This window comes from Streptopelia decaocto (assembly GCF_964273445.1).
Source record: "Streptopelia decaocto genome assembly, chromosome: 10".
Classification (NCBI taxonomy): domain Eukaryota; kingdom Metazoa; phylum Chordata; class Aves; order Columbiformes; family Columbidae; genus Streptopelia; species Streptopelia decaocto.
Window position 1 is genome coordinate 12,659,652 of NC_138665.1, and position 14,590 is coordinate 12,674,241.

The 14,590-nt window shown below is 45.5% G+C and overlaps 1 protein-coding gene across 2 annotated transcripts in view; it reads right to left on the bottom strand.

The window, feature by feature from the left end:
- Positions 1-14,590, bottom strand: part of MED12 (mediator complex subunit 12) — a 37,064-nt gene that overhangs the window by 17,273 nt on the left and 5,201 nt on the right. For both annotated transcript variants that reach the window (XM_082062263.1, XM_082062262.1), the window contains exons 6-23: positions 14,368-14,478; positions 13,594-13,848; positions 11,447-11,593; positions 11,057-11,156; positions 10,472-10,608; positions 9,521-9,652; positions 8,990-9,116; positions 8,122-8,351; positions 7,625-7,705; positions 6,588-6,761; positions 6,168-6,312; positions 5,114-5,232; positions 4,802-4,945; positions 3,867-4,030; positions 3,478-3,609; positions 983-1,210; positions 638-782; positions 246-366 (exon numbers count right to left, since the gene is read on the bottom strand). In XM_082062263.1, coding sequence (XP_081918389.1) covers positions 246-366; positions 638-782; positions 983-1,210; positions 3,478-3,609; positions 3,867-4,030; positions 4,802-4,945; positions 5,114-5,232; positions 6,168-6,312; positions 6,588-6,761; positions 7,625-7,705; positions 8,122-8,351; positions 8,990-9,116; positions 9,521-9,652; positions 10,472-10,608; positions 11,057-11,156; positions 11,447-11,593; positions 13,594-13,848; positions 14,368-14,478 — 2,692 coding nt within the window. The remainder of the gene's footprint in view (positions 1-245; positions 367-637; positions 783-982; positions 1,211-3,477; positions 3,610-3,866; positions 4,031-4,801; positions 4,946-5,113; positions 5,233-6,167; positions 6,313-6,587; positions 6,762-7,624; positions 7,706-8,121; positions 8,352-8,989; positions 9,117-9,520; positions 9,653-10,471; positions 10,609-11,056; positions 11,157-11,446; positions 11,594-13,593; positions 13,849-14,367; positions 14,479-14,590) is intronic.

The following is a 14,590-nucleotide window of genomic DNA, read 5'->3' on the forward strand; positions in this document are numbered from 1 at the left end:
TATTTCAGCTTGCACACAAACTCCAGAGAGCAAGACACTGAAAAACCTTAGCACAACCAGTTTTCGACAGAAACCAAAAGGACATAAACTTTCTAAAGCAAAATGTTCAGTTCTCAAGTACCATACCGTAAAAGAAGTGTCGGACACAGGTTTCATAACTATGGGGTTCACAAATTGTCTATTAAAGCACAGGCCTTTGGGCCAGAACTGAGACTAAGACCAGCTTTCTGCCAGGACGCACTTACCAGCATTGAGGAGTGAGGGGATGGCAGCACAGCGAATCAGGTCCTCCAGCAGCAAGCACTGCCGGGCAATGAGAATGGCAACAAAGGTGGCCAAGGAATCATGGAAAGATAAGTCACTGACCTGGAAGAGAGGAGATCAGCTAGTGATCACAACAGCCTCTGCTTCATTCCCTGTCAGCAACTCCTCAGCTTGCCTAGGAGCTGGGGGGTAGAAGGGCCCATAATCCCAGGTCAATGTCCATGATCAGCCCAGGCTGCAACAAACACCAAAAGGTAACCCCAGTACTCAAAGCATCTCCCCTGTCCTCAAAAGACAAAGCCTCTGCCCTCTCCCAAGGGATCCCTCCACTCCTGCTTCAATTCCTTTTCCCCTTTTGAATGTTTGCACTTGCATCAACATTGCAGAGGAGATCATTGAAGCCACAGGTCCCATTATTGGAGGAACAGCACAAAGCTTTGAGCACACCCAGCCACTCGGCGCTTAGAGACTTGCAGTAGCCAGTTAGCTCAGCACACAGGATAGCAATGTCGTTCACCCTGTTAAATAAATAATGAAAAAAGCAGAGGGTCACCTTTGCTACTCATGCATGCCATCATGTCAGTGATTCTCTAAGGGACCCCAGCCTTGGCTCCTTCTTCCTCACACCCCAAGACAGCCAAGGAATGGCTGCTGGCTTTCTTACCCTCACCTAAAGACTTTACTATCTCAGTAGAACCATGAAAGTTCTGGCTCTCACCTGTCCGGATCATGGTGTCCCACACACACGTGCATAAGTGCATTACAGACAAAACTGTAGCGGTTAGCTGGGTTTTCATTAAGGCTCTTGCCCAGGTTGGTGTATGTAAAGTTATGTGCAGATGGATTTTCAATAGTGTCAATCATGAACTCTGGTTCCCACAGCATGTTGGAGTCAGATGGCTCAACATTGCAGTAGATTGTGTTCTTCACCTTGGAGCAGAAGTCACTAAACAGGACAGGAAAGAGATATTAGGAACACAAAAAATTAAGCTCCTACTGAACTCTGATACAAACAAAGCAATCCTATGCAAGACAAGCCCTTCCTGTGCAAGAACATGTAGAAACTCAAGATCACTGTGTACCAACAAACACTCTCTCAAAACAGTGAAGATGGTTCTTTGCTGTGGAAGCACCTGGAAGTTACCCATGCGCTCAGTGAACACAGCATGCGAAAGGCTGTTCCGGGTCAGGTTGGGGAAACACCTCACTCAGGCCTTGGTGCAGAACAGCTGATGCCCAGAGAAGAGTTTGAGAGCAAGGCAGGCACATGGCAATACTGCTCCCGCAACCCAACTCTGTTGCAGCTTATGGCTCACAGATTTTCAGAGTTAAAGATAATGCTCTCCTCAACAGATTTTCCTCCTGCAAATTTGTCCACCTGCTTTTTGCATCCAGTAGATTTTTGACATTCACAACGTGGAATGAGTTCCAAGTTAACTATCAGAACTAAGAAGTTTATTCTTTTGTTCTGAACCTACCATTTGTTATTTTCTATTCATTCCTTTTTGCATTTGTATTATAAGACATATGGAACATTCAGTTTATTTTTCATATCAACTGGAACTTTACAAACTTCTATCATTCCCCCTCAGTCCTTCTCTTCTGTGAGGCGGAGATTCAGTTCCTCACAAGTCATTCCAAATCTCTGGTCATCTATCCACTCACCATCCTTTGGGCCCAACTCCACTGCATGTCTTTTGTAGTCTGTTGCCCCAAACCACAAGGCACAGTTGTACCATGACTGAAATGGTGGCCTAATGATGCTCTCTGGTCTGTTCTCCATTCCTTCCCAAACATTACTGAACATTACTGTTACTGAACACTATGATGACATTTTCAATTATGTATCTCTTACAGCTCAAGGATCCTTTATCCAAACCAGTAGCATATATGCATCACTACACAGAGTTTGGAAGGGAACGAGGACAATCCTATGTGCGTTACTTTGTTTAACAACACTAAACTTCATCTGCCAGTTTATCCCCTAGTCACCATCACTGCGCCCTACTACAACAATCTGCAGCCAACTTCTATTGTCATATGCTGAATAATGGTTATATGAAAAGTTTTGCTATCATCACTCACGCAACTTCCCATGCGTAGAACACCACAAGCACTAGCAGAGTCCTATGGGACTCCTCAGGGAGGGATCACCCTCAAAATACAAACTCCTTCCCACTCCTTGTCTCCATCTCAAAACTATTGTTTGCCTGCTAGAGGATGTTCCCTTTTTTGTGTGGCCAGTTACATTAAAGCCTTGCTGAACAACTTTTGGCAATTCAGTTAGACTAATATCAGGTTTTGCATTTCCATATGTGTGTTGACCCCTTCAAAGAGCTTCAGTGCACCTGTGACCACCTCTTGCTCTCAATTCAGTCCAGAGAGAGACTCCAAAGGCTCTCAGCAGCCAGGATATAGACAGCTGACACCACAGCACAAGCCACTGTCACAGCCGTGCAATGGGGGTAACACCGAGGGTTAGACATCCCTATGGCACACCTGCACTGGGAATGCTAATGGGGAGCAGGGGTTGCGAGAGAGGACACCGTGAAGCACTGCACCTGGGAAACTGGGTTGTCAGGAGAATTACACCTTCATGGGATCCTGTGAGCAAAAAGCCAGGGAGATCTGTGGGCTCCACCTCTAGGCTGCAAAGGAAGGAGCTCCACAGGGAGCTGGTGTGGGGACAGTTCCCAAGAGAAGAACTGCAAAGGGCAGAAGGCCACAGAGCAAAATAAGCCCACAGGAAAGAGCCTGGAGGCAACATCAGCAGAGCAGAACCTAAGAGCCAACAGAGGCAGATAAGGAGTGCAAAGTAGCACAGGAACAAACCCAGAACCAAGCAGAGCAAGTTCAGAAGCACTCCAAGGATTAGGGAGCTGAGCATAAGCAGAGAACATTTAGGATGAACTGGTCAGTCATCAGAGTTTGGTAGGAACAGACCTCTCCTGTCTTCTAGGAGTGGGGTAAGAACAGAACTGTAGAGGTGCAGAGGATGACCAAAGGCAATTTACCCAAACCAACTTGACAATCTAAAAGCCAGGATTATACACTGGGTCATTACTGCCTGTAAAACAGGAACTACTCCCAAGGCTTCAGTTCCCCATTGAGAGGATCTAAGGGACAATCCTGTCAAACAAGATCATAAGCAAAGCTTAAGCCAAGGTGCTACACTGGTCAGCACCCACTGCATCCCACCTGCCTCAGACTCACCTAAAGAGCTCCCCAAATTTACTTTTGAGGTGACTGCAGGAGGTATACAGGTCGTAGAGATAGGCCAGGATACAGCGCTCTGCTGAGGAGCCATCTGAGCGGTTCATGCCATGTTTCACTACCCCACACAAACTGTATAGAGACAAAAAAACGTTGCGGCAACACAAAAAATAAAATCTGAAGGAATAACCTCATTATATAGGTATCTTTCTGAGCTCACAGCAACAGTGTTCCCTGGGTAACATACCCTGTACCCTGCAAATTCTGTGAGCTGAACCCTCAGGCACAAAGTTGCTGCCTTTTAGGAAGGACAGATATATCCTTGCCCCCTACAAGCCCCCACAAGATACGTTGCTTCCTTCCACACAGTGAGGGGAAGATTCCCTTACCCTTCGAAGACCTGAGCCATCTGGTCCTGGTTCAATATAAGGCAGGAGTGATAGTGCCGCAGCACAGCCACGATGCACAGGCACAAGCTGGTGGTGTAGCTGCCAACAAGGTCGGAGGATTTCAACAGTAGTTCTGCCTCCACCACGCTCAGTTCATTCAGCAACTGCACCCAATGACAGAAAAACCCTTCAACAGCCACAGGGGTAAGGTATGGTCAGAAATGGAGCAGGCACACCACACCCACTGCCTACAGGACCTGCCAGAAAAGGGACTGGCAGACACTTTCTGCCTAGAGATATAGCCCTGGAATAGTTGGCACCCCGTACTTAGGCACAATGTCTCACTCAGTACAAGGGGCTGTCAGTGCTTGGGTATCAGAGGGCAACTGGGACATGGGCACAGATAGTAGCAGTAGTTTGGTAATTCTGTCCTGCAAAAATCTCACTTGGCTCTCTTTTTAAGGCTAACAGCCTCAATTCCATCAGCAACCACGACACCTGGCACAGGCTGCAGAAACCGCAACAGGATTTTAGCAGGACCCAGAAGGCAGCCTGCACTGCCGTGTGCCAAGGATCCTTCAAGGTGAGCGAGGAAGGAGAGCTGCCAGAGACAGACGATCCCCTTCACACTCTGAACAAGGCCTTGCTGCAGCCAGAGCCAGAGATGCAATGCAAGTCCTTTGGAAACAACCCTGAAGCCTCTGGGAGAACAATCCTCAGAGCAGAACATGTAAGACTACCTGCTACAAACTCTTCCTAACAGCTGCAACCCAGGAGCACAGCAATGACCATCTAATCTGACCACCTCCATGACACAGGCCAGAGGGTCACCAATGATCCCAGGAGCAGCCCAACTATCGCAGCACAGATCTGCTGCTGTTCAGGCTGACAAACGCCGCCCCCCTCCAAGAAGCGTTAGACCACACTGTGCTTACCTGGATGGCAAAGTCAATAAGACCACTGATATTGAGTGAATACTCCATTAAGTCAAATATGAACTGCACGTGCTGTACCAGAGGCAGGTGGTACGACATTCCCAAGGCAAAGCTGGTGATCTGTTCCAAGACATTGCGAGATACCTGCAAGTGCAAGACAACACACAGTACTATCTTCACACACAGTACTATCTTCCTGTGCAAAAGTCCCTCAGCAGGTCCATCTCTCTTTCTCTCCAGGAAGCTGCTCTCGGTAATGCAAAGGGACATAGTCAGGGCCAAAGAAGGACAGTAGTCTTTAAAGTTTCATACCTGAGATGTGACTTGGTGCTGATCAAAGTGAGAAAGGTGCTGGAACTTTGCAAAGATATCTTCTGCTGTTGGGAATGCTTCTGGCTTGCTCTTTTTCCTCTTTTGGCCTTCCTCTCCACCTACCAAAGTTGGGAGGATCAGAAAACAGTATTAGGCTATCTTCCTCATGAGAGGAGGACTAGACATCAGCCATCAGCACGTGCCAGTCCCTCAGCAAGACCAGTCCCTGTCACGCAGCACAGCCAAAAAGCCGGAGTCCCAGACCTTAAGCTGATAAGGACCATCTTGAATTCAAAACAGCAAATTGCCAAGGAAGGAATTCCCAACTTGAGAATGACAGCAGGGTTAGCACCTAGTTTATACCAAGAAAAGATACTCTTTGAAGGCAAAAATACTTTCATGATTCAGAGATACATTGATTCCCTGATGCGAACAGATGTTTTGGATTTGAGATGTTCAGCCTCAAATTTCTTTGTCAGGGCACCTCATCTTTTAAAGAATCATCTTGCTATCACATTTCAAGTTGCCTTTCAGAAATCAGACTAAGAAAGAAAATAAATTGTAGCCAGACTCTCAGCTAATGGAAATCAGAGGCTCTCTATTGACTTCGACACAGCTATCCAAATTTCCCATCCTATGCACTTAGCATGTGCCCCAAGTGTATGGTATGCTACATTTAATCAAGGTCTTTGTCGAATATGCATAGGCAAAGTCCTCTTTGCTTCTTGTGCAAGGATCTGGATACAAGAACTACATAAAGGAAATTTGAAAAGCTGAAGTTTTGGTCAGGGTCTGACTCTGAACCTGATATAACTAAATCGTCTTCTGAAGACAAGTCCAATTAAACAGGGATTGTGAGCAGAAATCCAATTGTCTTACTTGCTGGTTAGTATATTTGGGAACAGAGCACCATTCCAGACTCTCAGTGACTGATACAGCTTACCAGGCACTGTAAATTATATAAAATACTTTCACTGTGAGACTCCAGACAAAGGAGACAGTCAACTGGAATGATGTTCTTGCTACAGAAAGGATTGGCTCAAGCTCTACTAACCTGTCTCTGCAGTGCTCTTTCTGTTTAAGACTTTTAGAATGTCTTTGGTTATTTTCTTGATCGTATGGCGAGCATCGTCCCGTTGTTTTCCAACCCCAAAAAGAACTACCAAGCGCTGGTTACACTCATGACTGCAGGACTCCTCCTGGGGAACCAAAAGAGGCAACTGCATTAGCAACTATGAGCCTGGATGCTTTAATCTTGTTGCACATCTGAATCTCTTAAAGGAAAAAGGAAAGCTTCATCTCAGAAGTTGGTTGAGTAAGCAAGGAGACTTCTTAAATACATCACCTCCTGCAGTAGTGTGGGAAAACATGACTGCTCCTCACCCACCTAGAGCAGTACTGCAGGGCAACGCAGCAACCTCACAACCAGAGCACAAGGCAGCAAAAGGAAAACGGTTATGAGCAGGTCTCGTACCTGAGGAATAGGAAAGTGTGTTGCATACTGGATGTGCCGAGGCTGGTCATACAGGGATGCTAGCATTCCTTCCACAGACTTATCCTTCAGCAGAGGCTTTGCTTCCTTTTCAGGATCTGGTTTCTCAGGGGAAGGGCTGGCTTTAGATTCACAATGCATTGGAGGAGAAAACATCTAGGGAGACATAAGAACAAGAAAAAGCAGTTAGGGAGCATGGCCATGCAACGGTGAAGATTGGTGAAGGAAGGTACATCTGCTCAGGAGAAGGAAGAAGGAGGGCTGGAGAAACACCCAGTTCTTAGGGCAATGACCAAGGCAATGTGCTAAGATACTATTCCCATTTTTGCTTCTGGTTCATGTTGTATATTGAGTTAAAAACAACAGGAAATAAATAACCATGACTTAGGATTTTGGGAACACATAACCACCACACAATCACAGCACATAACACCTGCCTAACACATACCTTGAAAGGCCAGAAATGGCTAGACATATGTAGGTACTCAGAGATTTTTCAGCCACCACAAGTTATTTTTATTACTAAGTGCTTCATTCAAAGCATTCTGTAAATATGAACTATGCCCTCAAATATTACAAAGAACTGTAAAACTGAAGAAATACAGAAGGTCACACAGTTCAAAGATAGCAGACCCGTGTTTTCTCCCAGGCGACGAAGAAAACCTCTGCCAACAGCAACTGGTCACTCCCAGTCTCCTGGTGCTATCATGGTCATCCATTTCCTATCGACTTCCAAGCAGTCCACTTCCTACTGTGCCCAAACAGCAGGCTGGCAGTGGCCAGAGCGTAAGAGACCCAGGAATGACTGGGCCTCACTTGACTCTGATGGACCCCAACCAGCATAAACAGGTTATATGGATCTTTTTACAGTGTCAGCTGCCTTACAGCCCAGCCACTTCCAGCATGCTGCTTCTACAGCAGAGAGGGAGCACATGCACAAAAGCAAGGTATGTGCTGTCCCTGGTCCCACTACAACCAACCTGCTTACTGAGTAGCAGGTAGAAAGTGCAGGAACATACCGAAAAGTCTGTCTTCTCCATGTCATCGAAGATCATGCTGGAATTGTGATCGATGTCCATGGGCTCAGAAAGACCTGTTTCCTGGGAACAGAGAGAGCAGCTTCACACCTCGGTGATCCACCAGGGAACAAGAGAGCATTTCTTTACTACAGCACTCAATGTCCATGTTGAACAGTGACAGCAAAATGCCAACACATCCATGTTTCCCGGCAAGCTGGAGCCTAATACACTGCAAACATCAAGGACGGGCCTCATGATATGCTGCTCTGAGCAATACAAGATTTTCCTATCTGCCCCTTTACATTCTGCAGGCCCTTTCCAGCCACTTAGAATACTTTTGAAACGGAAATTCTAAGGAAATAACTTGGGAGAAGGAGAAGCATGATTCACTGGTACATGCTCCAGGAGGTAATAGCAAGGAGGCTGCAAAGCTGGTAAAAACAGGCAAGTACAACTTGAAGACATGTACAGGAAGGCCATGGTGCTCGTGCTCTCACCTCTAGCTTGATGCCACTGTTTCCCTCTGTCTCCTTTCTGTCGTGTTCCTCAGCAGGGTCATCAAAGGGTGAGGGCGGGCGAGGCCCATGAGAATCCATGGCAAGATCACCCCGGGATATGAGTGTGCACATGTAGATGTTGTGAGAGAAGACATCATGTCGGATTAGCTCACAGAACAGCAGTACAAGGTTAAAGAACTCCACCTTCTCATTCTCCTTCCCAGGATCAGCTGAAAGGACAGCACAGACAGTCAGGGCTGAGTTCTTCTGCAACACTCTGAGAAACATCAGCCACATAACCTAGGGCTACAGAAGGTGTTTCCAGAGATCTCAATGTAATAAATGACTGATACACAGTTCTGAGATTACAGCAGGGAAGCCCAATCTCAACAGCTAGCAATTAATTCAAAAGCTCTCCAGTTAGTCTCACAGACCAGAGGCACAGGACTTTAGCCTGAAGTGCCATTCCTGGATGTACAAACAGTTGCCTGCATCATTCAGAGTCGTATTTTGTCCACCTTAATCTGTTTGCAGTACTTTCACTGAGAGACTATTCCAGAGCTTTGTTATTAATACTTACTAGTTAGAAACCTCCTTCTAGTTCTCAGCCTGAATTAATTCCCAATTAGGCTAAACTAATTTATTCTTGGCCAACACTCTGTTAACAGAAGTGCTTCTGCATTATCTTTCTGTTGTCTGGCCCTCCAGGCTGTTTTCCCTCCCTCTCCCAAGGTATGCTCTGGATTGCAAGGAAGCCCGAGAAAAAATTAAGGTACATCCAAGACCTGCAAGAGAAGAGCACACAAATTCCAAGTTTGCAGAAGAGGGAAAGCTAGAAACCGTGAGACCACAAGTTCTTATTACTTACTTAGCATAGGAGCTTGAGTGTCAAGAAACTGCATGAGGACATCCTGAAAGACAGGAGCGCTGGCTGCTGAGAGAGAACCCGAGGAGATGGAACCCTTCTCGTCCACAACTTCAGAGTCTCCACATCTCTGCAGAAACAGAAAAAAGTACCAACTGCTGCCACAGAGGAGAAAGTCACTATACATAAACCCCCAAAAATAGGCTTTCAAGAGAATTTTCCTATCTTACACTTTCAAGAAAGCCACCACACAGGTTTCTGTAAGCTACTTCACAGTTTCCAAGTATGCCAGTACTTCTGCACTGCCATCACCCGTCTTCAAACACATCCAAGAAATGGGATATACTCCATCCCACAGGCTCATTTTATGACCTGCCTTGGGTTAAAGGGAGCAAATGCCATAATTAACAGCACTAGTGTTAAGAGGCATTGTGCCGATCAGCCTCTGCCTTTTGGTGTAATAGTGAGATAACTGCAGTTCAGTAACCTCTGCTCTCCTTTGCCACTGCTAGCCTTCCAGGAATAAGAATTTACCTCAGCCTCTATCTCTGCTTGACGCTTCTCCAGGAGTTTGGCCACAACCATAGCCCTGTGGCGTCCAGAGCGTTTATAGCTGACAGCCCACTCACACAGCAAGGCCACCACTGCATCGTCGTCTGGGGAGATCTGTTGAGATATAAGCACTACAGTGAGAACCTGAGGCAAACAGAAGAGGTTGGCAGCCCCAAGGCCTTGGACTGGATGTAACAGTGGCTTTATTTCTAGTAGAGCCCAGCCTAAGACTGTTACATTCCTCTGTTTCTAATATGGACGACAGACATGAACCTAGAGCCCTCCTGCTTTGTCTTTGCTTTGATTCCACTTTGCAGCATGAGGTGATCCACAGCCCTTGACACATATCCAGGCTGGCTTTGCTTCAGAAAATCACCTCTCTTTCCGCAGCACATCTATGGAGTGCTAATCTTAGCACAGAGTGAAACACAACTTCTCAACAGCGTTATACAAAGTCTGCAAACTACCGGTCCTGCAGCTCATTTCCTGCAACCAATGCAGTATTGGTTGCAACTTGGTCCTATACATCATAAATATGTCACCTCCCAGGCTAAGAGGAACTTCAACTGTGAGGTCCCAGACTCCCCAGAGTTTGACAAGGCCAGCATTTACTTCTCTCAGACACATAACATGTCTTTATCATCAATCTGCTATTCTGACTGATGTCTTCCATCAGGAGACTCTCCTCAGCTGTGTGGATTCTCTCAAACTTAACACATATTTGTTAGTGTAGACTTTCTAGAGCACAGACTCCCCCATTCTCACTTTAGTATCTCCCTAACTTAAAGCTGCACGAAATGCTTTTCAATGGAGATCGCATCTCTTGGCTAAAGGCCACCACCTAGTCAGCCGTCTGCAGACACAGGACAGTAACTGTACAATATAAACAAGAACACAGCCACGACCAAGACCAGCAGCAAAGTCCCAAGGCACCTCATGACTGTCTTTGGTTGGACCCAGACCAAATATCCTGTTGTACAAGGAATCCAAAGAGTTGCTGAAGTCAGATCTTTCAAAGCTGTGACTGTCCAGAACTTCTAAAGTGTGCAAGACACGGCCAATAGTGAAACCTAGAAGGGAAGAGAGAAGAGAAATGTGTATTTGGAAACCACTACAACTGACTCTGGAGCAAACGTTTCTGTGAGCTCATTGCTCAGGAGAGTGCCTAAGGAAAGCTGTACGCATCAAGCAAGGGTCCACCCAGCTTAGTATCCTGAGTCTCACAGCAGCCAAGAGCAAATGTTAGAAGAAAGCATCAGAACATGGCACGTATACAAGAGTATAGTTCCCTGGTATACATTTCCAGCTTCCAGTAACAGAAACTCCCCCTATACCTGGGGAAATGGACCCATGCAAGATTTTGCACTGGAAAGAAAAAGAGCCGTTTGTTTTTCTTCACTGCTGACAGTAAACACATGTCAGCAAATAGGAAAAAATCAAAGAAAATAGCCAGACAGGAAGTTTCTCACAGTAACACATGGAAAAGGGGGAAAGAAACTTTAACCTACAGCAAGTTACCTGCTGTGGTTTCCTGGCACTTGTCAAATGACCAGCGAACCTCCACAGCCTGGCCACGTTCCTTTATCTGCTGCTCAATTTCCCGCAGCTTTGCCCGAACCTAAAAGCAATGGACTTGTGTAAACATACAAAAGGATGCCTTAGAAATCTTGTGTACGAAATTATCAGAAAACAAAGAGCACAACAGTAATTCTACGCAAGGTTAGGTTTTTCCCATCTTCCAAGGACGTCACTGTCTTGCTTATAGCAGAATGGCAGCAGTTAATTCCTTGGTAGTGAAACAGCACCTCCAGCTCTGCTTATCACACAACGTGAAAAGAAAATCCTGAAAGAGCTGAGATTCAGCTATTATCCTGGACCACAAGAGCTCCATTATTGAAGGCTGCGCACCTGCTGTGTAAAGGCTGAGTTCCCTCCTGGCATGGGCAAGTTGGATGGGGCTATAGGCAGGTGGTCCAGCGGAGAGCCGGTCTTTATCCTGCTATCAGTCAAGGAGTAATGCCACACGAGGGCACTTGGGCAACACAAAATTATACTCTGCAACAGACAGGACAGTCAGTATCAATGAGCAAATCAAGGTCAAAACAATTAAGTTAGATTACTTTGTACAGAAATAATCACTCTTTTATCCTACTGCCCAGGCATTCATCATCCTGTAAACATATTTACTATTGGGTTTTTTTCTGTTATAAGCTCTGAAAGAGTCTTTGGGCTAAATACAATATTAGAGCAGAAAGGAGTAAACTGGTACTTTTGCTGCGCTGAGTTTCTTGCCCTAGGTATGTTTAGGAAGCAAAGATCAGAGTTCTACACTATCCAAAAGCAGCAACATGTTGCTGCAGAGCTCCCTGCTGCTTCTAAACAGAACTTATTTTCTATAACTCACACTACCAATGCAGAATCCAACCCTTGCAATCCAGGAGCAGCACTTATATTAGTGACTTAGGGCCCCCATCAAGACTAAAGTGTGAGAATGAGTCAACAGACCCAAACTCATTATACTGTATTATTTAATAATAACAAGTATGATTATAGTAATGATTATAATAATAATGCTATTGCATATGTGTTTTCATTCTTTTATCTTGTGCAGACACCCACACAAACACTAACAAAACTTCACTGAATTATTTCTAGGATACAACCCTACAGTTTCTGGCTCACAAGACACCAGACAATAAGATGGGCAACACAGGCTGTTTTAAACACTCAAACCAAAGAATCCATCATATCTTGAGAACATTTGAGCAAAAATTAATTCTGTACACTGTTAGAAATGCATCTGTTTCCAGCCTGATTTTACTCAGCTCCAACTTCCAACCGCTAGATCTTATTCTGCTTTAGCCTTATCTACTCTCTGCAGATCAGGTCTATAGACCTTCTATCAGAAGCTCTTCTGAGACATACTAAAAAAGATCAGACTGTCATTAACCAGTTTGAACTTCTTAAGCACGTTGTGTTCAAACCCCAAATCAGCCAAATCTTTGAGGTATATATGCTTGTATATTTTCCCCAAAGTAAGCTCCCCAAACAAAGGCCTTTTAAAAAGGCACATTTTATCACACAGAATCTAGAAAATAAACACCTAAACTTTAACTGAAAGTGACCAAGAAAGACTTACTAGGAATACAAAGGGGTTATTTCTAACCTCCGGTTTGCTCTCTAGAGCCTTGCAGACAGATCCTTGGAGCCAACTATAGGAATTTTCTTTCTACCCCGAGAGCTGTCTGGCTACTTCTTGGTCCTGTCAGGGCTCCTTGATCTCAAGTTTCTCTGTTGAGCTGCAGGTTCCCAAGCTCTGTGCTCTCTTCCTCTCCACCTCCTGCTTCATTGTGTGCTCTCTGGAATCTCCTCTGCTTCAGTGTGCTTATTTCCTCCCTGAAAGGGGCAATCTCCACTCCTTTTGCAGGGACCCGCCTGTCCTAGTCACTTTTACTGCAAGGTATGGTTTAATCAATTCCAAGTATAAGGATTATGAGTTCAGAATGGTCCCTTTTCATAGCCTCCACTCCTTAGTGGTCTGCCTAAACCATTAAAGTTCTTCCACAAAGAAGTGGGAGGGATTGGTTTTCGTGTCTGCTGGTTATTTGGTTTGTTGGGTTTTTCTGTTCTCTGGGAGTGGGTTTTTCCGATGAGGTGTTGTTTGTTTTTAAGAGTTCACAAAATTAAAAATCACTCATTTCTGGCATAATTTCCTTTACAAGATGACAACCTGTTACTGACATACAAGACGTAATAACTCTTTCTTTCTCATCCCCTCTTCTGCAAAGCTTTCCCAGTCATCTGAGGCACCTCTGAGTAGTGTGAAAGGTTCTATTTAAACCCTTTTTTCTTTCTTCAGTCAAGGGCACTGCTACAGCACTGACATGTGGTACAAAAGTTCTGTAACACGTCAGCAAAGATCTGCCCTTTGGCGATCGTAGTTTGATAACTGTACTCAGGAAGTTGCTGACTCAGACTAATGATTTTTCTGTGATGACATTCAATACAAACTGTCCCAGTTGACCCCACTATCACCAACCACTACTCAAACCTACCTGGAGGATGCAGCTAAGCCCATAGACCACTGGCCGGTGCTGGGGGCATAGCAGTAAGTCACTGAAAGGGCTGGGAGGAGGATTCCCTGCAGCTGGCTGAGGGGCAGGAGTTGAAGGAAGAGGATTCCCTGTCTGGGCAGACAGGATGTGGGGTGGGTGCCCACCAGCACCATCCAGCTGCATAGCAAGCCTGCGGGTGCAGAAGTAGGCCAGACGTCTGGACAGGTACGCTGACTGCACAAACTCTCCAGAGTACTATAGGGAAAAGGGAGGAGGGAAACATCCTCATTACAAGCAATGCAAGAGAAACAGTACAGACAGTATCTTTTTACAGAGAGCTCCTTAGCATCAGTGATTACCCACTGGCTCCTCATCATCAGAAAAAAACCTTTAAATGCTCTATAGCAATGACTTCATGCATGAAAATGTACCCACACCCAGCCTTCCCAGGGCTTCAAAGGTCTGCCTAGAATCTGTTGCAACAGAAAGAAAGAAAAGCAGTTTCCATGTAGTGGTGCACAATAAATCCAACTATCACAGATACGACATGGGCAGGGATTAGCAAATCCAGTGCAGAGAAACAGGGTAAATGAGGAAGAAGCATAAGACAGCAAAACTAAAATGGTATCCTTCCCCGAGCTAAGAAGGATGCTCAGAGGGACACTATCTAGTGGTCTTGGTGCAAAATAGGTCATCATCCCTTAGGCAATAGGAAGGGACTGACGACAGCAGAAGTCAGTGCTCTCCTGAAGCAAGCCAGGTACATATTCTCACCCGCAGCAGCAGGGGTAGGAGCATTTTCAGAAATTCATCTTCTCCTGACCGTATCTTCTCAAAGCACTCGAGGACCCATGTCAGGAATTCATGCCGGTCCAGCATGCCATCCTGCACATAGATAAAGGCAGAACAAACAGACAAAAGCTGCAGCAACATCCACTAAGGAAAGGCAGAGCAGCAGCATCTGCTTGCTTTCTAACAGTGGAAATAACTCTGTAAG